Genomic DNA, 24583 nt, shown 5'->3' with positions numbered 1-24583 from the left:
CACGAGTTGGTCACGAATGCGCACATTGCGCTGAGAACAAGACCGGAAGCGGGAACCTGTTTGTTATCAATATCTTAGCTCAAAATACCTCATAGTTTCATCTAATTTTTATAAATAATTTTGACTATATAAAATAGAACTAAACAACATATTTTGTGCATATTACTAAATAATTTGTGAACTGAAAGTCGGTGTTGGTTTATGCCTCCCTTCATTCCCACGATTTACCTTATAAGCATTATGCGCTAAGACTACATTAATATAATGTACACCCAAAATCTGTGAGCGCACATAACACTTCCTGTTTTATTTAGTTGCTCATGTATTGCAATATTTCCAGTATTGTTAAGCTCTATTTATGTATACATTGTACCCATATACATGCCGTTCGGCATATGTTTTTTTGTAATTAGCAGTAGTTTAGATGTAAAAGATGTGGTCCTATTATTCAACTAGCAGACTGACATTTTATATGAATATTTGTGTATTCTTATTATTCGGTTAAAGTTGCATTCTGTAACGTTGTATTACATTAAAGTCTACCATTACGTTATTCATAAATATCAAAGATAATGTAAGATTTTTTAGTAAGTGGTAACCCATTTTCTACGTGTCTAACTGAAGAGTCACCTAATTTATTTACAATACATTGTCCTCAATTGCGCTTTATCAAGCGTATTTTATTTTAACCAAAAGTAATGTAGTGTCTTCGTTTCATTGTTTAAAAACGCAAATGTTTAGGGTATGATACGTTATCAGTAAAATGTATGCTATAACTGTTAATTCATGCATTCTTGGAATATTTTAATTGTCTTTGGTTGTAGTTTCGCTCATGTTTTATTGTGATATGTAAATGACTGATGAGACACGCCGAATTAAGACTGGCCACTTATAGATGCATCTCTTTGTTGTTTTACGTTGTGCAGTCCCAACCTAATTCCCCGACATTGCAATTTCAAATTTACAATTCTAAATCTTTTGTATGAATGCCATCAAGTGGTGACGTGTTTAAAATGGTTGTTTAGCTGCAGAACGATAATGGCATTTAACAGATTGAACTTTCCCCCCGATCATGCTATTTTTTATCAATTGTAGGGAGCCCGTTTTAATACAGTAGTATAACGTTACAAGAGATGTTACGCACGGCCAGGTATGCCTTTTCACAAACATCTGTTGGCAGGAGTCCAGTCAAAGACATCCGTAACAGCTTTGAAGATCACAATGTTAAATCTTACATGTGAACATTTTTCTTGGAGAGAGTTATTGTACAACTGATATATTAATATTGTATATATATATATATATATATATATATATATATATATATATATATATATATATTATATTGTAGGCCCCTAAATCCAGTCAGATAATATTTTTTTACCATATATGTATTTCATTTCTAAACTGTTCTTTCTTTATGATGAGTAAAATATAGGTTGTACATAATACAAATATCCTAATATCTAAACTTTTATTTAATATCAATTTCTTACGCATACAATACAACACATGAATCAAACGTGTTTTTCCTCAGTGTACATTTTCGTATTGCATTGTTTACATTGTGCTTGTTTCATTGAAGTATATTCTCATACATGGTTTTCAGCTTTGGGTCAGCCATGATTTCTTTTCCCGATTTTAGTCTCGCATGTGCATCCGAACCATGTAGTTGAACTGCTGCCCAAAGTGCTTCCCTGGGAGGCAATCCTGTGCATGAGTATATTATTGAAGCCTTCTTGGTGTCAATAATGTGGACATGCCCTTTGGTGAAATCCAATAGAAACCCAACATCAAAGCTCCATCTACCATCGACAATAACCACTGACTCAGTTTTGGTGAGGGTTTTTCGTTTTTTTCTTTCCCCTTTGTCATAAACAATATATGAAACTATATTGGTTTTGGCACCATGCCCAGGTACAATTGTACAGGTGTTTTTGCACGTCCAAACCCTTTTTCTCGATTTTGATTTGTAAAATGCAGCTTTTGTGCCAAGAATAATTTTAATCGCTTTCCAGTTAGCTTTTTTAAATAGGCCTGTTGTGTCAAAAATAATTGAAACGACGAGGTACATATGATCTGGTCCATGAAGTCCCTTGTTGCTTAAGACCATATTTTTCATAAGTGAAGGTGACCTGCTTTTGACATTTCTTCTTTTATCGTAATTGATAACTCCTTGAGGGTCAACAGCTACTTGACCTGAAGCGGTGCCTTCATCAAAGTTCAGCTCAGGACCTGCAATGTAGTCAGAAGCATAAACTAACGTGTATAAACGTACTTATAAGGATATAAATACGTGTAATATATACTGAACCGCAAATGAAACGTCACCCCAAGTAACATTACATGAAAAGTTATTATTTAGATATCTGGGTAATTGTTGTCAAAGTTTCTAAAATGTAATAATACCTTGTCCGGAAAAATGAAATTTGATGATAAAAAATCAAAGCAGATGACAATAAAACCGATCGCCAAAACGCATCACGGCCATGGTGACCCGATGCACGTGAGTTCCGTGCAAATTGAAATGCACATGCGTTCCCCAACTTCTTGCCCTATAAACATCCACCCAGATCGGATGACATTCATTCGTTATTGAATTGCTACCACATGCCAAGATTGACAAGAAATGGGCGACACCAAGCCGACGATTGCAAGCTGGACAAACCGCCCGGCAAGTATTCGGATGCTTGTGTTGTTGAGAGAGACTCGTGGGGAGGTCCGAGCATCATGGTGTGGGGTGGAATTGGTCTTGCACAGGTTGGCCCTGTGGTCTTCCAGAACATCGGTCCAGGGAGAGGCAATGGTGTCACAGCAGCTCGGTACATTGATCAAGTTTTCAGACCATACGCCAGACCTCATTTGGCACGTCGCCACAACCACGAGTTTCAGTATGATAACACCCGTGGCTACACTGCGAGAGCAGCAAGAGACTTCCCCCAGCAGAATGGAATCAGAACCATGTAGTGGCCTGCCCTCAGTCCCGATTTAAATCCCATTGGGCATCTGTGGGACGAGATTCAAAGACAGCTAAATGACGTCCGACCAAGGCCGACAACTGCAGCTGAACTGCCTCAGGCGTTCCTCAGAGTGTGGGCTCAAGTGTCTATGGCCTTCAACCACCGCCTCATCCATTCCATGTATCGACGTTGCACGGCAGTCATCAATACACATGGCGGACAACACGAGATACTGACTTGTCATGCCATTTTCTCAGAGGCTAGTGTTGTGTTTCACTTTAAGAACATTTGACACTTTAATTTTTAACCTTGATGATCAGTTTTGCCCAGTTTCATCTTTTTAATATGTCTCAAAGTATGTTTACAGTGTTTTGACAAATAAGGTTTCTCATATATCTATCCATGGTGACGTTTCTTTTGCGGTTCAGTATATGTATATCCTTATGTTCAGGATAAATAATATTTATAAGAAATATATAAGAAATAATTAGTGAATAAATATTTACGCCATGTTACAGTAATTCCGTAATATCACGCGCCATGTCAACTTCATATTAGAGGAAAGTGGTGCAGGTCGCAAACACTTATTATTCTGAGGAAAATCATGACCAGGGACTTCGTGCTTACAAACTAAAAATGATTATCAGGGCGGATCTTTCGAATTCGAACTCATGATGATTAGATCCTATAAGTCATGGACGCAACTCATCACCACGAACTGCAATAGCTGCGCCAACCGTGTCCGACTTACAGAATAAATCAGATGACTGATATTAACTGATAACTATTTTTAGGGCTCCAAGCCTAAAAGACAATAGACCCGTGAAGATCCGGGGTAGAATAGGTCTTCAACAACCCATGCTTGCCGTAAAGGCGACTATGCTTGTCGTCAGAGGCGACTATCCTGGAAATTAAATGTTTGTTTTGTTGTTAAAGAGAGAGTGACAATTAAATCCTTTTGACGGGAAATACAATGAACTTTTAACTTAGTCTAGATCCACAGAATTTTCAATCTTGATGACTGGTCAGTGCTTGACGGATTGGTTCATTTGATTTGAAGTTTTTTTGTTTTCCGAAACCAGAAGTGACATAATCCAAACCGGAAGCAGTCAACACATTGCAATGAACCTAGCATGAGAATTCTGTTTTAAAGTTCCAATTAGGTAAGGATGTCTTTTCCAAAACTGGAAGTGACGTTATGTCAAAGTGTCATTAAATATTCGTATAACCTAAGATAGAACAAGGTGACTTTCAGAATTAAGGTTTTAATGCTGTCAGAAAGTATTTTCTGACACCGGAAGTTACACAATTCAAACACTACTGAAACTAAGATACAATCATGGGACTTTCAGGTTTATTATCAGAATACAAACCAGGAAGTACTTAAGATTCGAATTAAGTATACATATTTTGTGACGTGATTATTTCTTTCAGCAAACTGAGCTATATTATGTTTTTTGTCCAGTTCTAAGTGCACTGACAGAAGGTATCTGCTGATTTTCCTAAATAAGATAATACGTATATTGGAACATACAACATATCTTTGTGAGCCATAAGGAGGAAGAACATTGGTTGATTGCTGTCGTTTCTTATGAACAAAAAACATAATATTTAAAGTGAGTGAGATAGTGTACTTTAAAGTAAAAAGTCAGCAATATTCAAGATATAAATAACACTAGGCATATAACTAGTCGAGCCTTGACAAACAGAGATATCCAAATACGGGGAAATAGGGTTTATCGTCGCGTTCGAGATTATTGCACTTATAATTTTATATAGCGAGGTGCATGAACGTGTGTGTGGCTGCTTGTACTAGGTCGGACTAATGCCGATTTATAGGGCTAGCCCACTGAGATACCATTCCGCAGTTTAATATGTATAACCCACTCGGACACAGTATACTGACTCCGATCCTACCAGTCCTTGTTTTAGCCCCTTAATGCCGAGTGCCAGACAGGGTAACAAGAAGTATCATCTTTTTACGTCATTTGGTATGATGCGGCTTGGGGTAGAACCCCGGACCTTCCGATCCCCCAATTGCAGAGAACTACATATATAGCCAAATATGCATAGTGAGAGAATATAAGAGAAACGTCAAACCAAGGTCCAAATTTAAAATATCGCAATAAAATTGTACATATAGGCTAAATCGCTCTTTCAACAACAGATGTACTAAATTGTATTTTCATTTCAAAATCGGATTCATTTTACAACATGGATGCTACGTCGGCCATATTCCGTTGTATTCGGAGTGCAAACTTAAAATACAGTGAGTGAGTGAGTGTAAACAAGTTGATACATATACAAGTGAGTCATGAATACAAAGTTATATGTAAAGCCGAATTTGTCAAACGTATTTGGGCATAACAATAGTATTTACAACGGTTTAAAACACGGGTTTTCAGCCACCAGTAACCAAAGCTTGGCCACCTTGATATGGATCATAGGGACTTACGGTACCTCAGCTTCCTGCACGATACCCCAGCAGTATTTACGTCATGACTAAGCTACTGGTGGCTGTGCACAAAACTAGCCGATACTGAAAAACTGCTCAGCAATGAGTTGGCATAAAACACTGGTTGATAACAGTTACATCGATTGTGATTGGAATTATATGTCACACATGGGGGACAATCATTTTACGGTACTTTAACCTCCTGGACAGAGCCTTTAATACCGTCAGTCGATAAAAGCATTACACCAAATTTAAAAACAAGCAATTCATATACATTATTTAATATTTATGATACAGACCAATTATTTTCAAGTAGTTTAAGATGAGATGCCCGCTCACACAGGGAAACATCTTTCAGATTTACTGTTTGAGATCATGAATACTTTGCATTTGCAAGTCCACACAATCAAGCAAAATATGGTTGACGGTGAACCTTTCATCAGAAGGGATACACTTAGGAGGTTCGTCCTTATCTGTTTTAAGCAGATATCCGTGGGTAAACCGACTGTGGCAAATACGACATCGTCGCAAAACGACCTCATCATGTCTTCACTGAAAATCAAAGAAGGTATGACCGATAGTTGGTTTAAATTCATTAATTTTATTGATGCCTACCTGGGTGTCCCACTATTTTTGCATTAGATCCCGAGTATAACTCTTGATGGTTGGTTTGAAATCACTGTACGGGATAAGGAGTGGATAACAGTTTGTCAAGAGGTATTTCAGCTGCAACATCGGCTTTTGAGTTACCTGTTATGCCCACATGACTTGGTAACCAGCAAAAGACGATGTCACATTGGCCAGGAGCAAGATCATTGGTAAATGTCTGGGATTATAGGCTGCTATGACGAAACACTTCTAAATTCCTATAATTGTAGTTCCAATCAATTTGTTGAAAACATATTGGCTTTTACTAAGTCCAAAAGGTAATACTTGCCACACATAAAACTTTCCTTTCAATTGAATTCCAAGGACTTTTTTCATATTCATCTCCTACTTTTACATGACGAAATCCATTTTTGAAATCCCATGACACCATGTGATCTCCATGATCTGTAACTTGTGACAGAATCGAAATATCTTCGTACCTTAATTTTGGAGCCTATCAGTCTTAATTTGTTGCCTTTTTCGCGAACACCACCGACAGGCGAGATACTAAATGGTTGTGTTTGCACCAGTTTTATTGCTTTTGATTTTATTTATTTATGAATTTCTAAATCAATGAATGTGTCTTCGATAACTAATTCTTATGCACACAGAAACTTACAGGATCGCTTTTAATAGGTAATTTAACATCATTACAAATACAATCTAGGATAGTGTTACTTCCACCAATTTCTATCCACTTTGACCAATTTAGACTAGGCGATCCTGCAATTACTCTTTTCATACTGCAACCTATTTAGAATGTTATCACCGGTCCTCATTTCTGGGATGCGAGGTTCAAACTACTGTCAAAAATGTGTCCACCACTTCGTCTCACCGAAAGCTCCTTCCAACGGACGACGATAATCAGGCATTCTAGAGACCGTCTACAAAATCCACGCTGCAGAAAGTGTAGCTGCAGTTTGAATGTGTTGAATGGCTGTGGCTGGAAAAGCACTGTCATTGCGAAGTGACTTATAAATACGATCAGTATCTGCATCAAAAGTATTCTGTACAAATAGTCCAGCTTGTTTTTCCTGTGATAACAAAATGTGGCTCTGCAGTACTGTACTTAAGTCACTCAAAGTCTCTGCAAATGTTCCTAGTTCTGTAGCTGAGTGCGGCGTTAAACAAACAAAAAAAACAACCTAATGATGTATCAGCAGATATATTCCACAATAACTTTAACGCTGTTTCAGCTATTTGCCACATTTTGATACCATTGTAGCGTGCTTCTGTAATTCCCTCATGACATTCGGTGGCCTGTCTGAGATACACAGAGAGGAGGGTAATTTTAAAATTTTTTTGTCCGTTTGTATTGCCACTCAACGGGCACGGGTAGTTAAGCCTTCCGCGGGCGTGTCCTCGACGCTTGGCCCCTCGGGTGATTCAACGTCGCATTTACCACTCGGCCTACTGAAGACCGCCTAACTGCGGGGTTGAGTCCAGACAAACGACAGGATTTCTCTCTTTCAAGTTCTCGAAATTCAACAGATAACTAACAAACTGCTGCCGACAAATACTAGTGCCTTCTTTGCACCGAAAAATCTGATTTATTTCGGTGATCCTGCTGGCGGGAACGCACAACCTAAGAATGATAACATCCTGTCACGTGACGATCACAACTAATCTATTCTTAACTTAAGTTTGTGACTACAGTTTTGTAGTGAAGCGGTAGGAAGATGTTGAACAGACTCGACCCATGTCAGATCAGTCTAGATCTGGCAGACAACAGAAGCAGTGATAACAGCAGGACGAGAGACTGCAGCACTATAGGAAATAGTTGATGAAGTGCTTGTAATCAGACTGGCAATCCTCTTCTTAGCTTCTTGGAAGCCTATATTTTGTTCATGCTTGATTTTTAGGATCTGTGACTCATATCAGGACATGAATCCATGTCCAAACGCTTGGCAAGTGGATTGGGGATGAACACTTCCACTCCAATGCTACAATAACAAGCTTTGATACATCGAGGGATAGAAGTTCGCGCAAATGTGAAGAGGTAGCTGTTGGTCGGTTCAATCACACCATCCTTCCTTTCAGCAAATCGTTTGACAGCTGTGACAGACTGTTCTTTAGGTTCCTTGGCAAGTTCAACTTCGGTCATGCCAGACAGGCAGCTGGCTCTGTCCCGTTTTCAGAGTATTTTGCACTGAGGCAGCAACCTTGATATTGATATAAACTGTTAAAAGTTTGACCAGATTGCAGTCTCTGTGCACATTCTACGGGAGAGAGCCAGATCGGAGCTGTGTGACATTTGAAACCTCACCGTAGATACAAGTGACACCTTTGGAGATTGCAAATGGATTCAGTTTCATGGGTTCTATCCGGTTTAGAATAGGGCTTCAGCAACCCATGCTTGCCGTAAGAGGCCTCTAACGGTATCATGTGATAAGGCTCAATGACTTGGTTGATGCATGTCATCCTATCCCAATTGCGTGGAACGATGCTCATGATATCAATGACTGGATTGTCTGGTCCAGACTCGATTATTGCAGGCCGCCGTCATATAGCTGGAATATTGCTGAGTGGGGCATTAAACAACAAACAAACAAACTCTGGCCAGTAGTCAGATCGCATGGGCTTATTCTCGTCAGACGAGAATTTGTTAAAATCAGTGTGTCTTATTTTTTAAACCAGAGTGTTTGGAAGCCATGTGGAAAGGTAAATGATTCAGCACCCATTTTCCCCACACACCATCGAGTGTCAACAAGGACACTCTTGTGCTACCGCGAAAATCTGGGCTGCAAAGACCGAGGATAAATGGATGTCATATGCCAGCAATTTTGACACTAAAAGCTTTAGCAATCTACCGAGTAAAACGTCAGACCATGACAATCAATTAGAGACGTACAGAATTAAGAGGTCAGCAGCATCAGATTGTCCCATGAGCCACCGCCTTCTGGGCATAGCGCTCTGAGAAAGTTGTTCGATTGATACATATATATATATATATATATATATAAATGGACGTTTACAATGAATTTATTTTTAAAAGTCACGTGTTTGTGCGAAATCGTTTAATGACCTGGTCATTACATGACCAGCTGATTGGTATAATCGGGCAGATTCTACCACCCGTCTTGGCAAAGTTAGGGTCGAAGTGGTGTGTTGGACTAAGGAACACTATTGCCAGCTCCGGCTCCCTCAACCACATGACTCCTTTTCTCTGCCCAAACAGGGACGCAACCCACGGCAAACAGGTTGCCCAATGGACGTTTAGAATGAATTTATTTTTAAATACAAAATGGCTGTGTGAAATCGTGTATGGCCAGGTCATGAGATGACCAGCCGATTCATAGAATCAGCATTGCACAAATCCACTAGTCTCAGATCGTCGCACAGGGGTCGCGGAGGGGCCTTGGATGGTTGACTGTGTTTGACTATTAGGGGTTTCTGTGGCTTAGGTCCTGCCAAACAATGAAGCACATGCAACACAAGTGGTTTCTCCTTTGTCGGTTTTATTTTAGGATTTTTCAGAGGGAACAAGGCTTTCAAAAGGTTCACCTTTGCTTTTGTCTATTTTGGTCACACGCTTCGACAACATCATTAATGCTTTTTAAGTTTTGATCCCAATTGGTAGGAGGCTGCATGCTATATGTTGGTCTATATTTGAATAACTGGCGAATGTTGTTATTGTCAACAATAATAAATATTCACCTGTGATTATATGACCAACAGACTGGTATTATTATTATGAGTCATGGCAGCCACGAGTAGTGGAATTTATATTATAACATGCCAAGTCCACGTTCTGCAACACGTACCTGTAATTGAACAACTTGGGTGAACTATTGTTCGAATGGAACATGAAACTGTTAATGGTTTAAAGTATTTTGAGATATTGTGGGACATTTAGGAATTTTGTCTGCATCAACTCAAACTCAGGCCCTGGAACATGCGGTCTTATTCTGATTTGGTGCACACTGTTTCTAGTTTGGCTAAACGTTTGAAAGCAATATTAAGAACTATCCTTTCCAGTCGATACTGTGAGTGTTTTCTGTTTTGTAGACCCATCCATTAGCAAATGTTGAAGCCCTCGTTGGATTTTTAACACCGTCACGGAGCATAGCCTTGTTGTCACTGTTTGTAGTCCCAATAGTACTCCAAATCTTCCAAATAAATGGTAGCGTTGGCCTTCGTCCTTTTTCTCGTGACTAGTGCTGCCTTCACGTCCTTGGGATGCCGGAACCAGACTCAATACATTGACGTTAAATTAGTTTCTTCTTGCTGTTTTATGAAAACGACACCGACTGTATAGATAAAAACAATACCTTTTCAAGAAACGATTTGTTTCATTTTGACACAACCCGTATTACTTATGTACTTTTTTCTAGAACTGAAAAAGAACGACATTTTTTGCGCATTAGTCTAATTAAGTTCCTACAAACGCGCATCAATAATGGAACTGGGCGTCTATGAGACATGCACAATATGTCGTCTTAACGTACATTTTAACGCCTCGTGTAAATACAGTTTGGATTGGGCGACAAATACGACAACACGACACATACTTTAACCTTAAAATGTGTCCAGTTATCGCATTGTCAAGCATTGGTGAAATCCAAAATTGTTATCAAAAGGCGACAATGCGACACTAGGAAAAGTCCCACGGTCGTGGTTGGTCGTTGGTTAAATTTGTGCCCCTTTGAAGCTGTAGGAATGACAATTTGACATCATGGCTGTGTCCCATTTTGTACTTTATAACCGTCCTCATTTTTGTGGAGTTATTTAGGGATAATGTTAATAATACTTACAGCGAACCAAGTCTTTTGGGTACGATGACACGGCTTCTGGGAAAGAGAACAAGTGATATAGAAATGATATCTTTCAATGGCATTTTGGAATGAGTAGTGTCATTGAAGGAAGATCTGACGTGTGAATTTCAACTTCTTTTTTCTTTCAATGACGGAATGTACTGAAACGTCGCATTCGAGGAATAACGGAGTTGAGTGCTGAGTCGCAGTCAACTCAGTCTTCATTGTTTCTGTAACAGTTGACCAACGTCCCTATATTTAGTGCGGTATTTCATCAATTTCATCAAGACATGTCACGTTAGCATGTCGAGTCTGAACTAAGGCATGAGAAATGATCCACGTTATTGGGGCACGAGGACACCGAATCTGACCACCCGACTCTTAGCTGGCAAGACTGGGATAGAGGAGACGTTTGATTCGATGTCTGATGTAAAAACGTGGAAAAACATAACAACGGCTAAACAACGTTAATGAAACTTTCGATATTTCCTTAATTAATGCCGGGTCCTTTTTATCGCGTCGGCTTTAATATGAGCCCAGTTCTGAAACGACCTATATTTTAAACCCCTAATTAAGTCAAGTCCCTAATTAGCGCAGTCTCTAAAATAGGTTGTTTGTCAAAATAAGCACCAGGCCTTACATTAGCGCGGCTCCAATAAGCGCCGATTATGTTTTTAATCTATTGCATTTATCTCCGTGAATCACGAAAGTTTATGAACATACAGCATATTACTTACGCCAGGACATTATTTACTGCCGAGTATCAACTAACCGCCGGGTCATGGAGCTGTCTGACAAGATAAGCGTCCGTGCGCTTATGAGAGGAAATTGGCGTGTTGTGAAATATATAGTTCATTAAAATATTTCTTCAATGAATTTAAACGTATTGATATGATATGATATGTCCAAAATTCATATCTGCCGATACAGCCTGGGTATTAAAACGTATTTCCATATGCATATTGGATATAAACGTACAACATACCATAATCGTCGCTTGCCACCATTTGCTTCACGAATTGCTTATAACCAAGCGAAGACTTCAGGGAAACTTTGTCTTGAATTACTCTATCAAGAATTGAACACCGCTTCGTCAGTTTAAGATAGAATATTGAGGTACAGTTTTCTCTTCTTGAGCAGTGATCTGCACAGTGAAGCAGATCAACATCCCTTATTTCTGTATAATTGGAATTTCTCACAAACAGATTTACATAGAGGAGTTTAAATACAGAAATTGCCAACATTTCTACAGTTAACGCTATAAACTTTGGAAATGTACTGATGAGGGGGCTCGGTTGGGAACTTTGTAAAATTAACTATTAATTGCCTTTGGTGCGTACAAGATAGTTTTGTTTACATCCCTTGGGCTTACATTCGATCGACATTTTCCAATTTCTTAAATGTCAGACTATAAATGGACATGTTGCTCTCGAGATCTCAACACAAATAAGCTTTGTTTCCGCAATATGATACTGCCCAAGGGCCAAGCATCTATAAGTAATAGGAACTCTTGATATCCCCGCAATGCTACTATTTTCTCTTCGTTTACTGTAAAGTAGACCATGTGGAATACAAGTATATTATTTGCGATGTTTCAGCATCTATTTGGTGTTATTTAGCTGCGAGAAATATACTTCTCTTACGCTTTCCTTAATGACCTTTATGAAATAAAAATCCTTCAGTGTTGACACTGACGTGAACGTTCCTCCAGAGAGAAGCTGGAAGTAACTGTTGAACCGTTATTACACATTCCCTTTAGGTTCAATCGAGACGTTTTCAAAGTTCGGTATGTTTATTATTCCTCGGTGTATTAAGTATTTAAGGTAAACCCACGGGATCAAAACTACAAAACTCGAAGTAAACATAAGAGTGCTTTATTCAATAAAAAATAATTTGACATGTGAACTTTTATACACGAATAAAATAATTGTGAGATCAAAAGATATTATTAGGGTGACGTCGGGGATATTTCATTAACTTAAAAAAAACACTACTTCGGTTAGTAGTCTCTTTCTCATGTAGTTTTACCTTTTATATTAATAATATGATGTGGTGAAATGTACAATGATAATAAGGCGGGATTATTCAATCGTAATATGATTCATATTAGTCAAGCTTTAATATTTACCTACATAAAATAGGACCTAAGTAGGTTATGAAGAGAGACACCAGTGTTTATTTAAGTCATGACAAATACATCCACCTGTTGTGTAGATAGCTCGTAACACCGCTTATGACAAGACATGTGTCGTGTTCCCACAAGCTTACAAGATGGAAGATAAAACCAGATTGCACAGCGAGGTGAAATGGACGACGTTGTTATTGCTAATACTTCTACCAGGTAAATATAAATACTCTTCCTCCTTGTTGATTTTATGACGGCTTCGTAAGCATTTAACGTAACACATATTGATAACACATATTGATACGAGACATATTGTTAAACTAGACATTTGATTATCCAGACATGTTCAGTACATATTCAGGGAAGGTAATGTCCGGATTAATGTAATTTTGCTGTATAAATTATTCATATCGGCACTGTATTTACAGACACTACCTCCGTACGAAACACACAATGTGCATTTATATTGATCACATCCATCAGATGGTATTCTAGAAACAGTATTGTACAGTTATGTCTGCATAGACACTTGTCACTTGTCAGCAAAGATTTAACAATTTAAAAAACTTGTCCAAATCAATTCAGTTGCTTGTTCCTCATGTCATGAAGTGCCGAATCATAACGTGCAAATAGAAAACGAAACTGCAAGTGTTTACCAACTGTCTTTGTGTTGTATCACTAGTTTCAGCACATTCTTATCATTCTCATAATCTGTTTTAGAAAAAGGGCAATCATCAATTACTAAAGGCAAATATTCCGCCCATATTAATTCGAAATCAGTTGCGCTGCCACAGAGCTTCATCCTGTTTGATGTTGAGTTACTGGTTCTTTTTACAATCAAGAATGTTGGGTGTTTTAAAGTGTTGTGAACGATATGATAAAGGCACATCTTAATGTCTTACTCACGACTAAAGATATATACTTATACACGGAAACTGAAAATCAGTGAATGTTTTTGTTTACGCCAAAGCCGATAATAATTCAGCTTTATAACGGCGGCCTGCAGATATTTGAGTTTGGACAGGGAATTCGAAACCAGTGGTTTCTCCTATCCTCATTAGTCGGCGCAGCAAGCAAGAGGCACATGATGCTTATTCTACTCCCCAACACACCTCCTAATACATACGGTGTTATGTAAAGTTATAAAGGTCGGAGAGTAATCTGTCACGAGTATCCACCGAAACAGATTCAAGAATAACACAAACAAAAAGTCACAAAGTACATGTACGTGATCTAGACTACCAGTTGTCAGACTGTCATTTATTGTGGAAGCCGCGGTGGCTGAGTGGGATAGATCGATGACTTTGTGTGCTGGCGATTAGGTGACTCTGGCAGTGTGAGATCGAATCCCGGAACGGACTCAACCCCAGCAAAATACAAAAATCTACATGGCATTGTTTGTTCGTAGCAAAACAGTCGTGACAATCTTATGTAATGACGCCAGATGTTCAGCACTGTTGCAATAACATGTAATACTCATCTTCATTTTCTATATAAACGTGTTTCACTATCGCTTACACTATGAAACATCTTTGAAACTGTCACTCATTTATATCGATCACATATATTGTAATTATTTGGCCTGAGGAGCACATCAACTTGCAACGAGTATGATCTGTGCGCTCTTGGTGAAGGAGAAGGATTTCTATTTCGTGAACACTGTTACGGTTTGCCTTGATTTCATATTGATTCGCGCATCTCATTTAGTTGTTGAATGTTGAAAGGATATCTATTCCACCGTAAAATATTTAGCAAATCGCAAATTAGTTTAACCCTTCTAACGTTGATTGATTTCAACAAACACATATCTTTTTATGCAAGTTATGCTAGTGGCAGATGCTACCGGTAGGACAGGACACCCGTTCCGTGAAGATCCGGTGTCATCACTGATTGTGTCAATGATCCATTCATATAATTTTCACCACTATTTTGCCTTTTACAACCAGTGGAATATTGCGTGGGATAATCGAGACTGGTTATTCTCTGGCTTTGTCGTTGAATGTGTTCATATTATGCTACAGAGATAAATGGCCTGGAATATGCATCCTATTACCAGGACCATATGGTCCTTCAGAGGGCGCCACAGAAAGCGTTGATATGGGGATATGGACGCCAGATTGGAGATCAAGTTACTGTTGAAATCTCAAAGACAGGATCTGTTCACACACGAATCATCAAAAATACGAATGGAACGGGTGGCGTTTGGCAGGTTAAGCTCCCAGCAGTTTCTGACACAGGACCTTTCATCATTACTGCATCTTCCCAAGAAGGAAATGTATCGATACATGATGTATTATTCGGAGACGTTTGGATGTGTCCCGGACAGACGGACATGGCCTTCCCCATGTCCCAGGTTGGTATAGCTTAAATCAACTGAACAAACGACCTCCGGAAAATAATCCGAATTTGGGAACAGAAAAAAGTATTTTATATCTTTCATGTGTATATAGAATTTCTGAAAGAATATTTTGTATCGAATAAAAGCAAAAGATATAAATGGATGCAACTGTTTACTTCAGGCATTGGAGATATGAAACAGATACTTCATAATTATTCAGATTTAGTTCCAGCTCAGATATAAGGGTATTATTGACAAAGGTATTGCATTATTTGGATAGAAGTATGCAATGTGCAAAACTATGAGCATATGACTTATTCTACGTACACCATTCATACAACAAGACAGAACTAACATTCGTTTTCTCTGTTGTAATCATTAGATAACCAACAGTACAAATGAGATCAAGAAGGCAATGGAATACAAGCATCTCAGGGTACTAAAACCTAAAGATTACCAGTCTGCAACTGCGCTGGATGATCTGAAAGGCATCGACATCAACTGGACAACCCCTTCAAATGGTACCATTTGTTTAATGTTTGTTGTATAAGGAAAAGTTTCGTTACATGAAGATAGGACCATAATCCAGAAAGGAAACTGATGTATAATATAATATCGTAATCATGTTCTTGGTCTTCGCATGTATGGGGACCACGTGGGAAATCCGACTTAGAACGGTGACCCACCAACTAATGCTTTGTCATGAGAGACTTACTGGATATGCAGTTATGCTCTTGCTTTATCATCTATCATCAAACTACAGTAAGAGACATGCATGAGGCGGTGTCACTTGAGACATGTTGTCTCGACGAAAGGAATGAAAATAATTATTAAATTTCAGCTGTTTCTCCATAATCTAAGTAACGCTAAATCGAGTTTTTGCTTGAGTTTTCCCAGAGAGAGGAATTTGTCTTATGGCCGAATGTGCATTTATTGTCAACGATCCTTTTTATATGTTCTAATTCTAGCGTCCTTGGGGAACTTTTCGGCAGTATGTTGGCTCTTTGGCGAATATCTTTACTCACACACAAAACACCCAATTGGATTGATCCAAGTGACATTTCCTGAAGCAACACACTCTTCGCCAGAGAGGAAAGTTAATAATGAAAAGTTGATACACTTTCCACGGTTTGTAATTTTGTAACATATATAATACAGATTGACAAGATTTTCAAGATTGAAAAGATTAATGTGCAAACATGTTTCTTCATGTAACTAAAATATAGTCTTGTCACATCTTTCTTTATTTTAAATTAAATTTATCTCATTTAAAATGTTATTTTACAATAAAGGATATTTTGTCCTGACCTTTTCAGCAGTATTCCACCCATAGACCCCGGATCCTGGAATGGCCTGATCTACCCGCTGTCGCACATGGTTACATTTGGCATCATATGGTATCAAGGTATAAGATAAGATAAGACTTTAATATCCCAAGGGAAATTCATATTGCACAGATGATTAGCACTAAAATGTGAAAAAGAAACTATATGATGTTAAAAAAATTACATATTAAGAAAATAGGACACTTACCAATAAAACCACGAGAAAGAATATGTAGAAAATTTAAAATTGAACATTATCACACGGACGACAAGGAATGGTATTTTATAATGTATGCATATATATCACAGCAAGACTAAACTTTATCAAAGGGATAATGACAAAATAAGATTTGTGTACAGAGAATTGTTAGAAAGTATCAAACAGATAAACATTTAAAAGACTAATATTGTGTTCTGATTCATGACTTATGCCATGTGCATTGGAATTAGTAATAGTCATTAAACGGAAATACCTATGTCTATGATACAAATTGTCAGGATGTCATAAAATTGTTGACGATATCTGGATTCGACAAAAGACATCGTCGATATATTGGAATAACGGTTGTGCATGTATCAGTGTGTTAAACGTATGCAGTCAATGTAGTTCTTGTAAAACTGTCACCATTGCCATTTTTCATCCCCGTGTCACTTTTACAACTTTGATATCACATTGCTTTATTTCTAATAGCAAAGTTTGAGATGTGAGTAGTTCTGTCAGTGATGTCGACGTGGTCAGATCATGGGCAGAAGGAAAAACTGCAAACAAATGGGTTATGTGGGGAGTGCAAGTAGTAGGGTTGCGACGGGTACTCGAGTACCCGATAACGGGTCAGGTAGCTTAGGACTCGAGTCCAATTTTCAGGACTCGAGTACCCGTTCAGGGGAGATAACTCTAATCGCCTTTCGTAACTCGTAAGTCACTTCAAAATGGACGACAAAGCGGACAAACGTTCAAATGTTTTAGGTAAGCCATGCAGGCATTTAATAAAAATAGAATAGATCAATAGATGTTTGATGACCTTTTATTCGCAAAAGCATTACAAACAAGTGGGACAACATTGAACTACGGGTACTCGAGTCCGGTTCGGGTATTGTCGGGTACTCGAGTTCAGTTTTCGTACCCGGTCGTAACCCTAGCAAGTAGGAAACCAAACAAACAAGTAATAATAAATGTTTGCATATAGTTTATTGTCTTTGGTTGGAAATATGCTTTGATAGTGAACGGTACTTTACTTGAGTGAGTGAGTGAGTTGGGTTTAACGCCACTTTTAACATTATTCCAGTTATATCAGGGCGTAATTTACTTGGAACAATGTGATAATATACATAAGCTGATATACAATATTACAACAATATTTGACAATCGCACTCGGCTATATTGGTGACAGCAACCTGCCACTTTGATGGAACAAACTTTGTGCACGGCCCAGCGCTTTTGTGATGATATTCTACAGCTGTATGCTGTATTGACTTGGTTATACATGTTTTGTCGATACCTACAAACGGGAGGTTTGGTGGTGGCAACATAATGATGAAGGCGGTGTTTTTCCATACGTGTAGAACCAATCTTTTTTAATGTCAGATCTTAGTTCTCTCTACCGAAACACAAAGATCTGAGGACATCCCATTACAGGTAACGTCAGAATGACCTTTCGCGAACTTTGACCGACCAATGAAATGACTAACAGGAAATCGACTCTGGACAATCAGAAAGCAACTTTCTCGAGCTTAACACCACCAGTTTCGAAATTGCAACTTCCATTTCAAAATTATTTTGACAAAATTCTTGATTCAATGTTTGAAAAGTGAACAAACGAAAATTCAGGAATGTCCGATAGATGACCCAGATTGCAGTACTTGGCCACGGGCTATGGAAGTACTCATCCGTTTCAATTGTCTATCCCATTGAAGCGAGAGAATTAGCCGTACAGCCCGCAACTGTCATTCGGAATGCCCCGTGTTAACATTTTAGACGTTGCATGATTGGAAAATAAATTCGGACTTTCACTTTCACTTTCACTCGCACAAAGCCGAGTCGATTGTACGATTCCGACTATATCATGATCATGCGTTTATGAATCACTATCAGATAGTCATGATACCAGGTGTTCGCGAAAAGGTGAGCGTATACTGCCCAACCGGTGGTACCCGTCACAAACACATGCAAAGGCAATTCAATGTTCACCTGAAAAACATGTCAAAAAGTCAAAATAGGGAACTACATCGGACATCATTTTTGTCACCGATGGGTCAAATTTGGAAATGTCCTCCAACGCTCTGATTTATCGAATAAAAGGTCGTCCTGACATGACCGGCGATGTGGTGTCCTGCTATCTTTGTGTAGGGGTAGCAAGCAGTAATATATGGCCTTCTAAAATCGAAAGAGGTGAACCCCATAGAACACCAAAGGGACAAGTTAGATCGCCGCGCACGTGAATTTCATCAGGAACCATTGCAACAGTTGGATTATGCACTGCAGGCGATGTGGGCTAATAATCGCGATCACTTAATTCGTACTCCATGGGAAGGAGGTTCCCGGCAGTAATTATAATAACAGGCGATTTGTATTGTGCTTTTCAGTGCTCGGCGTCCTACTCAATGTGCACGAGTTTATGCGACTACGTTCTCATGACCTTGACCTTTTTCATTTGCCGTGTAATTTTCTCATTTTGACACCTGTCCATTGTTGTCCTGTTTGTCATCCTCAGTATTTAGTGAAAGAGTATTTATTGAAAGATGAGGATCCTCCATTTTGTTATCCCTTGATATGAAAGAATCACGGTCAAGCATGTCCTGCTTGACTGTATTGATTTTCAATAACAAGCGCTGACTACGTCAGTATGTGGACGGACCCGTGAAGATTCCGGAGTAGAATAGGTTTTCAGCAACCCATACTTGCCGTAAAAGGCGACTATGCTTGTCGTAAAAGGCGACTAACGGGATCGGGTGGTCAGGCTCGCTGACTTGGTTGATACATGTCATCGATCCCAATTGCGTGGATCGATGCTCATGATATTAATCACTGGATTGTCTGGTCCAGGCTCGATTATTTATAGACCGCCGTCATATAGCTGGAACAATGCTGAGTGCGGCGTTAAACAACAAACCAACCAACCAACAGTATGTGGACGTTTTCAATATATACTAATTCATATTTTTTTATTTCCAAAGTTATGGTCAAGTGTGATGGCCTAACTTTGGTTGTTGGAAATCTGTAACTTATTTTATAATGTATTGTAATGTAGTGTTATATTTTTTAGGGTTATATTCTGGTTATAAATATAGAACTGTGATAGTTTCCTATTCTTTTTGACATTTTGTTTCTGTAGTCTAAGGGTATTTATCATGTATAACTTTTGATATGCACTGTTTGGCTGAAATACTGCCGATGTGACTTTCAATTCTAACTCACTCACGGTTTGCCCGGACCAAATCTCTGAAACTGATAGGTACTATTTCTTGAAACTGTGCATACACAAAGACCAGGTTGTCTTGGTGCCTTTTGCAATCTTGGGATATTTCGAAGCTATACATTTTCTGTTTCCATGGCAACAAGTTTGATTTTAACTCTGTTCATAGTGGTGTGTACCTGACATAGAAATACAAAGTTCCCAGTTCCATGGTTTTGTTTTGATAGCTCAATAGCTACTCTTGTATAAGGCCACACATATTATATTGAAATTCTCACATCAACTAGGACTTAAAGTAACAGTCAGAGGATTTGTTCTTTCGAATTAGGGGTATTTGTCATCTTCTGATGACTCGTGTATTTCCTTGTCACGTTACTCTGACAACATAGCAAATAGTCTGAAATATGAACAAAAATCTATTCCTGTAACATATTTCTCGTCTCTGCGTGTATTTCAAATTGGAAGTTTTAGAAAAACAAATAGGTGAATAGCTCCAGTCAGTATAAAGTGAATTTCAACGTTAGAAATGGGATAAATATGTGTTTATGATAGCTCTAAAATTGAAAACTGCGGATACATTCTTTAACGTTTCCCGATATTTTTTGTAAAACGACTTATGTATCTTAATGTGACAAATAACAGCTAAAGACCTCACTCATTCAAAAACGTATTTCCATGTTTATTTTATATTCCATATTTCAGGATCCGGCAATCTGAAGTCAGATTTCAACTATGGCTATGATTTCATAGTCATGATGTCAAACATGAGAACACTCTATAGATCCAAGACCCTCAACGAAACAAGCAGCAGCATGCCGTTTGGTATCGTCCAGGTAACTGTGACACATTCCAATCGACCACTCGCATTTCACTATAAACATTTAATAAAAACGCATCAATGCAAAAAGATAAAACTTGTTTTAGAGGGAGAGATTGGTAAGTTATATAGGCTTGCTTTGGCGCATCCTTCCCATAAGTGTAGGTGTGATTAGTTTGTTGGTTGCTACCTGGAGATGAATCTCATCAGTTGTAACTCCCATTATTGTGGAATGATATAAAGTCATAATATCATACTTAAAGTATGGAGATATAAAGTGAAATATTAGATTTCAGCTTGTATCGTATGACCTGTGTGTTTTGGCACATTTTAAACGACGTTCATGTTTACTATTTAACTCTTTTAGGCTCGCTTAAGGCATCACTTAGTACATAAACATATCTCACTTTGCAAGTACATGTACGCCTTGGCATCTGACAATTTGTTTCACTGTGTTATTTCGCTAGATTAGATGCCAGCTTATTTGAAAACTTGCTTTGAGAATGGCCTTCTCAACACATGAAATTAAACTCTAAAATTGTAACTTTAAAATCTTAACATTGCACCTTTTATATACTCCGTACGTCTGTAGATGACGAAAGCTGATTCTGTGCATAATTTTAGATGGGACCAATAACAGCACCTGCGTACGCCTCGGAGGCAGGTAGTTTCAGATGGAGTCAGAGTTTCGACTATGGCGTTGTCCCAAACGGTAGACAGACTGACGCATTTATGGCTATAACTGCTGACCTGATTGATCCTCATTCCCCATATGGACAGTAAGAGTTAAACATACTGCAGGACATTGAGTTGCGGCCAAGTTAGCATTGGGATGAAGTGATCTAGCATCCATGTTACCAGTTACAGCCACCCTGCTCTTCATTAAGGCAGCAGTATTTAACAGTATCAGCACATATTCATCAGCGCGTTTCAGCTACTACACGTAGATAACATACAAATCAATGGGAGAAAGGCAAAAGTTGACAAATGGTTGGCTCTGGAGTGTCTTTCATGGGGCGGTGGGTCTAGTTTGGATCTATAACGTCGTGGAGACCCACAGTTACGGCCTTGGGTGGCTGTAGCTGGTGATGCATACAGACGCCAGATTACGTGACCCCAAGGCTAACCAGGCCGCAAATGTGTGCCGTAACTGAATGCGTATCGGGTGACTGTTCATGCTGTCACCTCAGCTGTCACCATAGCGTATTCTCCTTAAGTTTTAATAAAAGGAAAATAGACATTATGTACACGTGTTTTCGTTCACGTTTTGTGTTTCCCTAGTCTACAGTAGATGTAATGGTGTTGGGAGTTAGTACATTATTGAATGTAAAGGAATCAATTTCTCCTGTTTCCAAGCACAATATGCGTGAATGGCCTTTGGTTCTGATTATGTAAAGTGAACAAATATGAATTCCCATACGTTTTTGGTGTATGGAGACTATATTCAATAATTTTTAAAACGCAATATTTTCAGAGATCATCCACGGTGCAAGCAAATCGTTTCAGCAAGATTGATGTTGGGGGCGCTAAACATCGCCTACGGTGACAAGGACATTGAATTCCAGGGCCCATATCCAAATAATATAACTTTTGTCAAGAACGTAACCAAGTTGATGCGGATACAGTATGACCAGGTCATTGTTGTGCGATCCAGGTTTGGTTTTGAGGTAAGAAACCACATCCGATTATATACCGCGGGCCACAGAAAGGTACACACCCATGTTTGATGATGGCTCAACATGAAACAACAACAAATGGTTATTAGATGCTGACGTATGCCGCTATCAAGATGTGTTTTGATCCTTAAGTTCTCATTGTTTTTGGCGACTATTTTGAGCACGGCAATGTTTTGATACCGTTTGTTAATTTTTGGTCAAATCGAATTTTCAGGTGCATACTTTCTTTTCCCCGACAGTTTAGATAGTTACTACATACATTAAGATCGCTTGGAAATGGGTTTCGCAGCAGGAAACAAGAATACCTTAAGTTGTTTATATAATTATTCAAATACCACTTTTATATCAAATTGGTATATTTCTATTACAATTGTATAATCGCTATATGGCTGCAATATTGCCGTTGCGACTCACTCACTCACTCACTGTGTAGACCGCATGGCAAGGGGTTCTGTTTTGTTATATTTGATATTATCATTTGAAGGGACATAACTATGCCAATAATGCTAAAGAACTAGTCATGTTAGGTTTCAGAGCCAGAAGAGATGGCCTTTCATTGTGACTTCAAAATGATGGAATGACATCAGTTCATGGTACTAATTTACACGTCAACTATCGCCATGCAATTATAGTAAGGACTAAATTACATGTTTAATATGCATGCAATGGCATCATCTCGCACATGCTTTCAGTTCTGCTGTTCAAATTCAAGTTCCGAAAAATGCTACGACACAGACAAGCATATTCCAGCACCTATATTGTTCCATGACGAGACATCTGTGACCATATCGTACGCTGGCTGTGGGAGCGACTGGGTAGTTGGTATCTCCTATGACTGGTCCGGAAGTCCCTGTGAAGCATACCAGCAGTGCGCCATCTACAGTAGAGCATCGGGGTTACCTGCCCCTCTTTACATCAATGGGTGGCCTTGGTATACTCGGCCTAACTGAAACAACTGTATTTGTAGCCCACGGGAAGATAAATAATGTTTCAAATATGTTTCTGTCTATGTTGTGTAATTAATATTAATCTTTAGAATAATGTTAGGTATTTCTAATTTATTAAATGTAAGCTCGTTGGGTACATAAACCACCGTCATTGTAAAATAACATCATGGCAATTCAGTAAAGACCAGAGCATCAGATATCGACCACCGGGGTATAAACAAAATGCATTAAATTCATTTTGTCAACAGTTTGGCGTGTATTGCCATTATATCCTTGCCTTAATACATAGCCTTACCATCTTGAAATAATTACACCAACTTCGGGTACATGCACGTGTTTATAGACATTTACGCCGACTCCGTTTATGCTTAACTAAATGCTCACATTTTGCACACAATGCATTCTTATGTCATAACAACTAAATCATTTTTTTCAAACTTAAAGAATGGCTCATGTCAATGTTATTACAAAAACATCATCATTTATGCACTTATGTGGTAAATACATTACAGTGTACCTGAGGTGAGGTGAAATTGGTAATACCCTCGCGTTCAAGATTATTGCACTTATATAGCGACGTGCATGCATACATGACTGGTTTATCCCTTTAAATCCAGGCGCCAGGCATGGTAACAAGTAGTACCTCTGGTATGATGCTTCCAGAGGATCGCACTACCGACCATCTCTCCTCCAGACAGTCCCTCTATTGCATACTTGTATGTAGCTTAATACTGCAATATACTCAAAGGCAAGCGTTATTGTGACGTGTAAAAAGGTTTATCACTTGCAAACCTTATATGAATATTTATATTTGAACCAGCACAGGGAGCATGAGAGAAACATAACCAACCAATTGTCGCTGGTATGTATTTTGTGCAAGAAATGTCGAGTATTGAGGATAAACTGCTTCAAATGTTCTCCATAAAAGGCTAGATATCCAATCCCATATATTTGCCAGCTTCCAAACAGCAGAGTGTAGACAAAACACAGCTGTTGATCGTTTTGATGAGATTTCATCATGCAACGACGCTAGATGGCGAGTCATAGGCATACTTGAATCCGGTACATCGCTGCGTGACGCACGCATAATTGCGATGTTATACACTACGCCAGAGACCGTTCCCG

At 38.7% G+C, this 24583-nt stretch overlaps 1 protein-coding gene and 1 long non-coding RNA gene across 4 annotated transcripts; one reads left to right on the top strand and one right to left on the bottom strand.

Annotated features, from left to right (window-relative positions):
* Nucleotides 1-1868: 1868 nt before the first annotated feature.
* LOC125372940 lies at nt 1869-11815 on the bottom strand. The gene is made up of 3 exons (XR_007218283.1): nt 11803-11815; nt 10818-10853; nt 1869-2235 (listed from the first exon to the last, which is right to left on the bottom strand). It is a non-coding gene; the product is annotated as an uncharacterized LOC125372940 (long non-coding RNA).
* Nucleotides 11816-13013: 1198 nt separating this feature from the next.
* On the top strand, nt 13014-23508 carry LOC124123611 (sialate O-acetylesterase-like). 3 transcript variants are annotated; one of them, XM_046486822.2, is made up of 9 exons: nt 13014-13158; nt 14964-15295; nt 15663-15801; nt 16249-16372; nt 16597-16685; nt 20721-20851; nt 21460-21614; nt 22310-22502; nt 23204-23508. In XM_046486822.2, exons 1-9 carry the CDS (start codon nt 13089-13091, stop codon nt 23459-23461), a joined length of 1491 nt encoding a protein of 496 aa, XP_046342778.2. In that variant the 5' UTR covers nt 13014-13088; the 3' UTR covers nt 23462-23508. The 3 variants fall into 3 exon arrangements, with proteins under 3 accessions (XP_046342778.2, XP_046342777.2, XP_046342774.2); XM_046486821.2 differs by having other exon boundaries at nt 16249-16408; nt 16600-16685; XM_046486818.2 differs by having other exon boundaries at nt 16249-16408.
* The last annotated feature ends 1075 nt before the right edge of the window (nt 23509-24583 follow it).

The sequence above is a fragment of the Haliotis rufescens genome, unplaced genomic scaffold (genome assembly GCF_023055435.1).
Source record: "Haliotis rufescens isolate VD_foot unplaced genomic scaffold, xgHalRufe1.0.p SCAF_5, whole genome shotgun sequence".
Taxonomy (NCBI): Eukaryota; Metazoa; Mollusca; class Gastropoda; order Lepetellida; family Haliotidae; genus Haliotis; species Haliotis rufescens.
The sequence above is the reverse complement of the archived record's forward strand: the minus strand, read 5'-3'. Positions and strand labels throughout refer to the sequence as shown.

What these genes read in the sequence shown, in the direction of transcription:
- LOC124123611 (XM_046486818.2), top strand. Translation starts at nt 13,089, where the DNA reads ATGGAAGATAAAACCAGATTGCACAGCGAGGTGAAATGGACGACGTTG. An exon ending in CTGGACAACCCCTTCAAATG is followed by an intron (nt 15,802 to 16,248) that starts GTACCATTTGTT and finishes TTCTAATTCTAG; the next exon opens with CGTCCTTGGGGAACTTTTCG. An exon ending in TGCCGTTTGGTATCGTCCAG is followed by an intron (nt 20,852 to 21,459) that starts GTAACTGTGACA and finishes GCATAATTTTAG; the next exon opens with ATGGGACCAATAACAGCACC.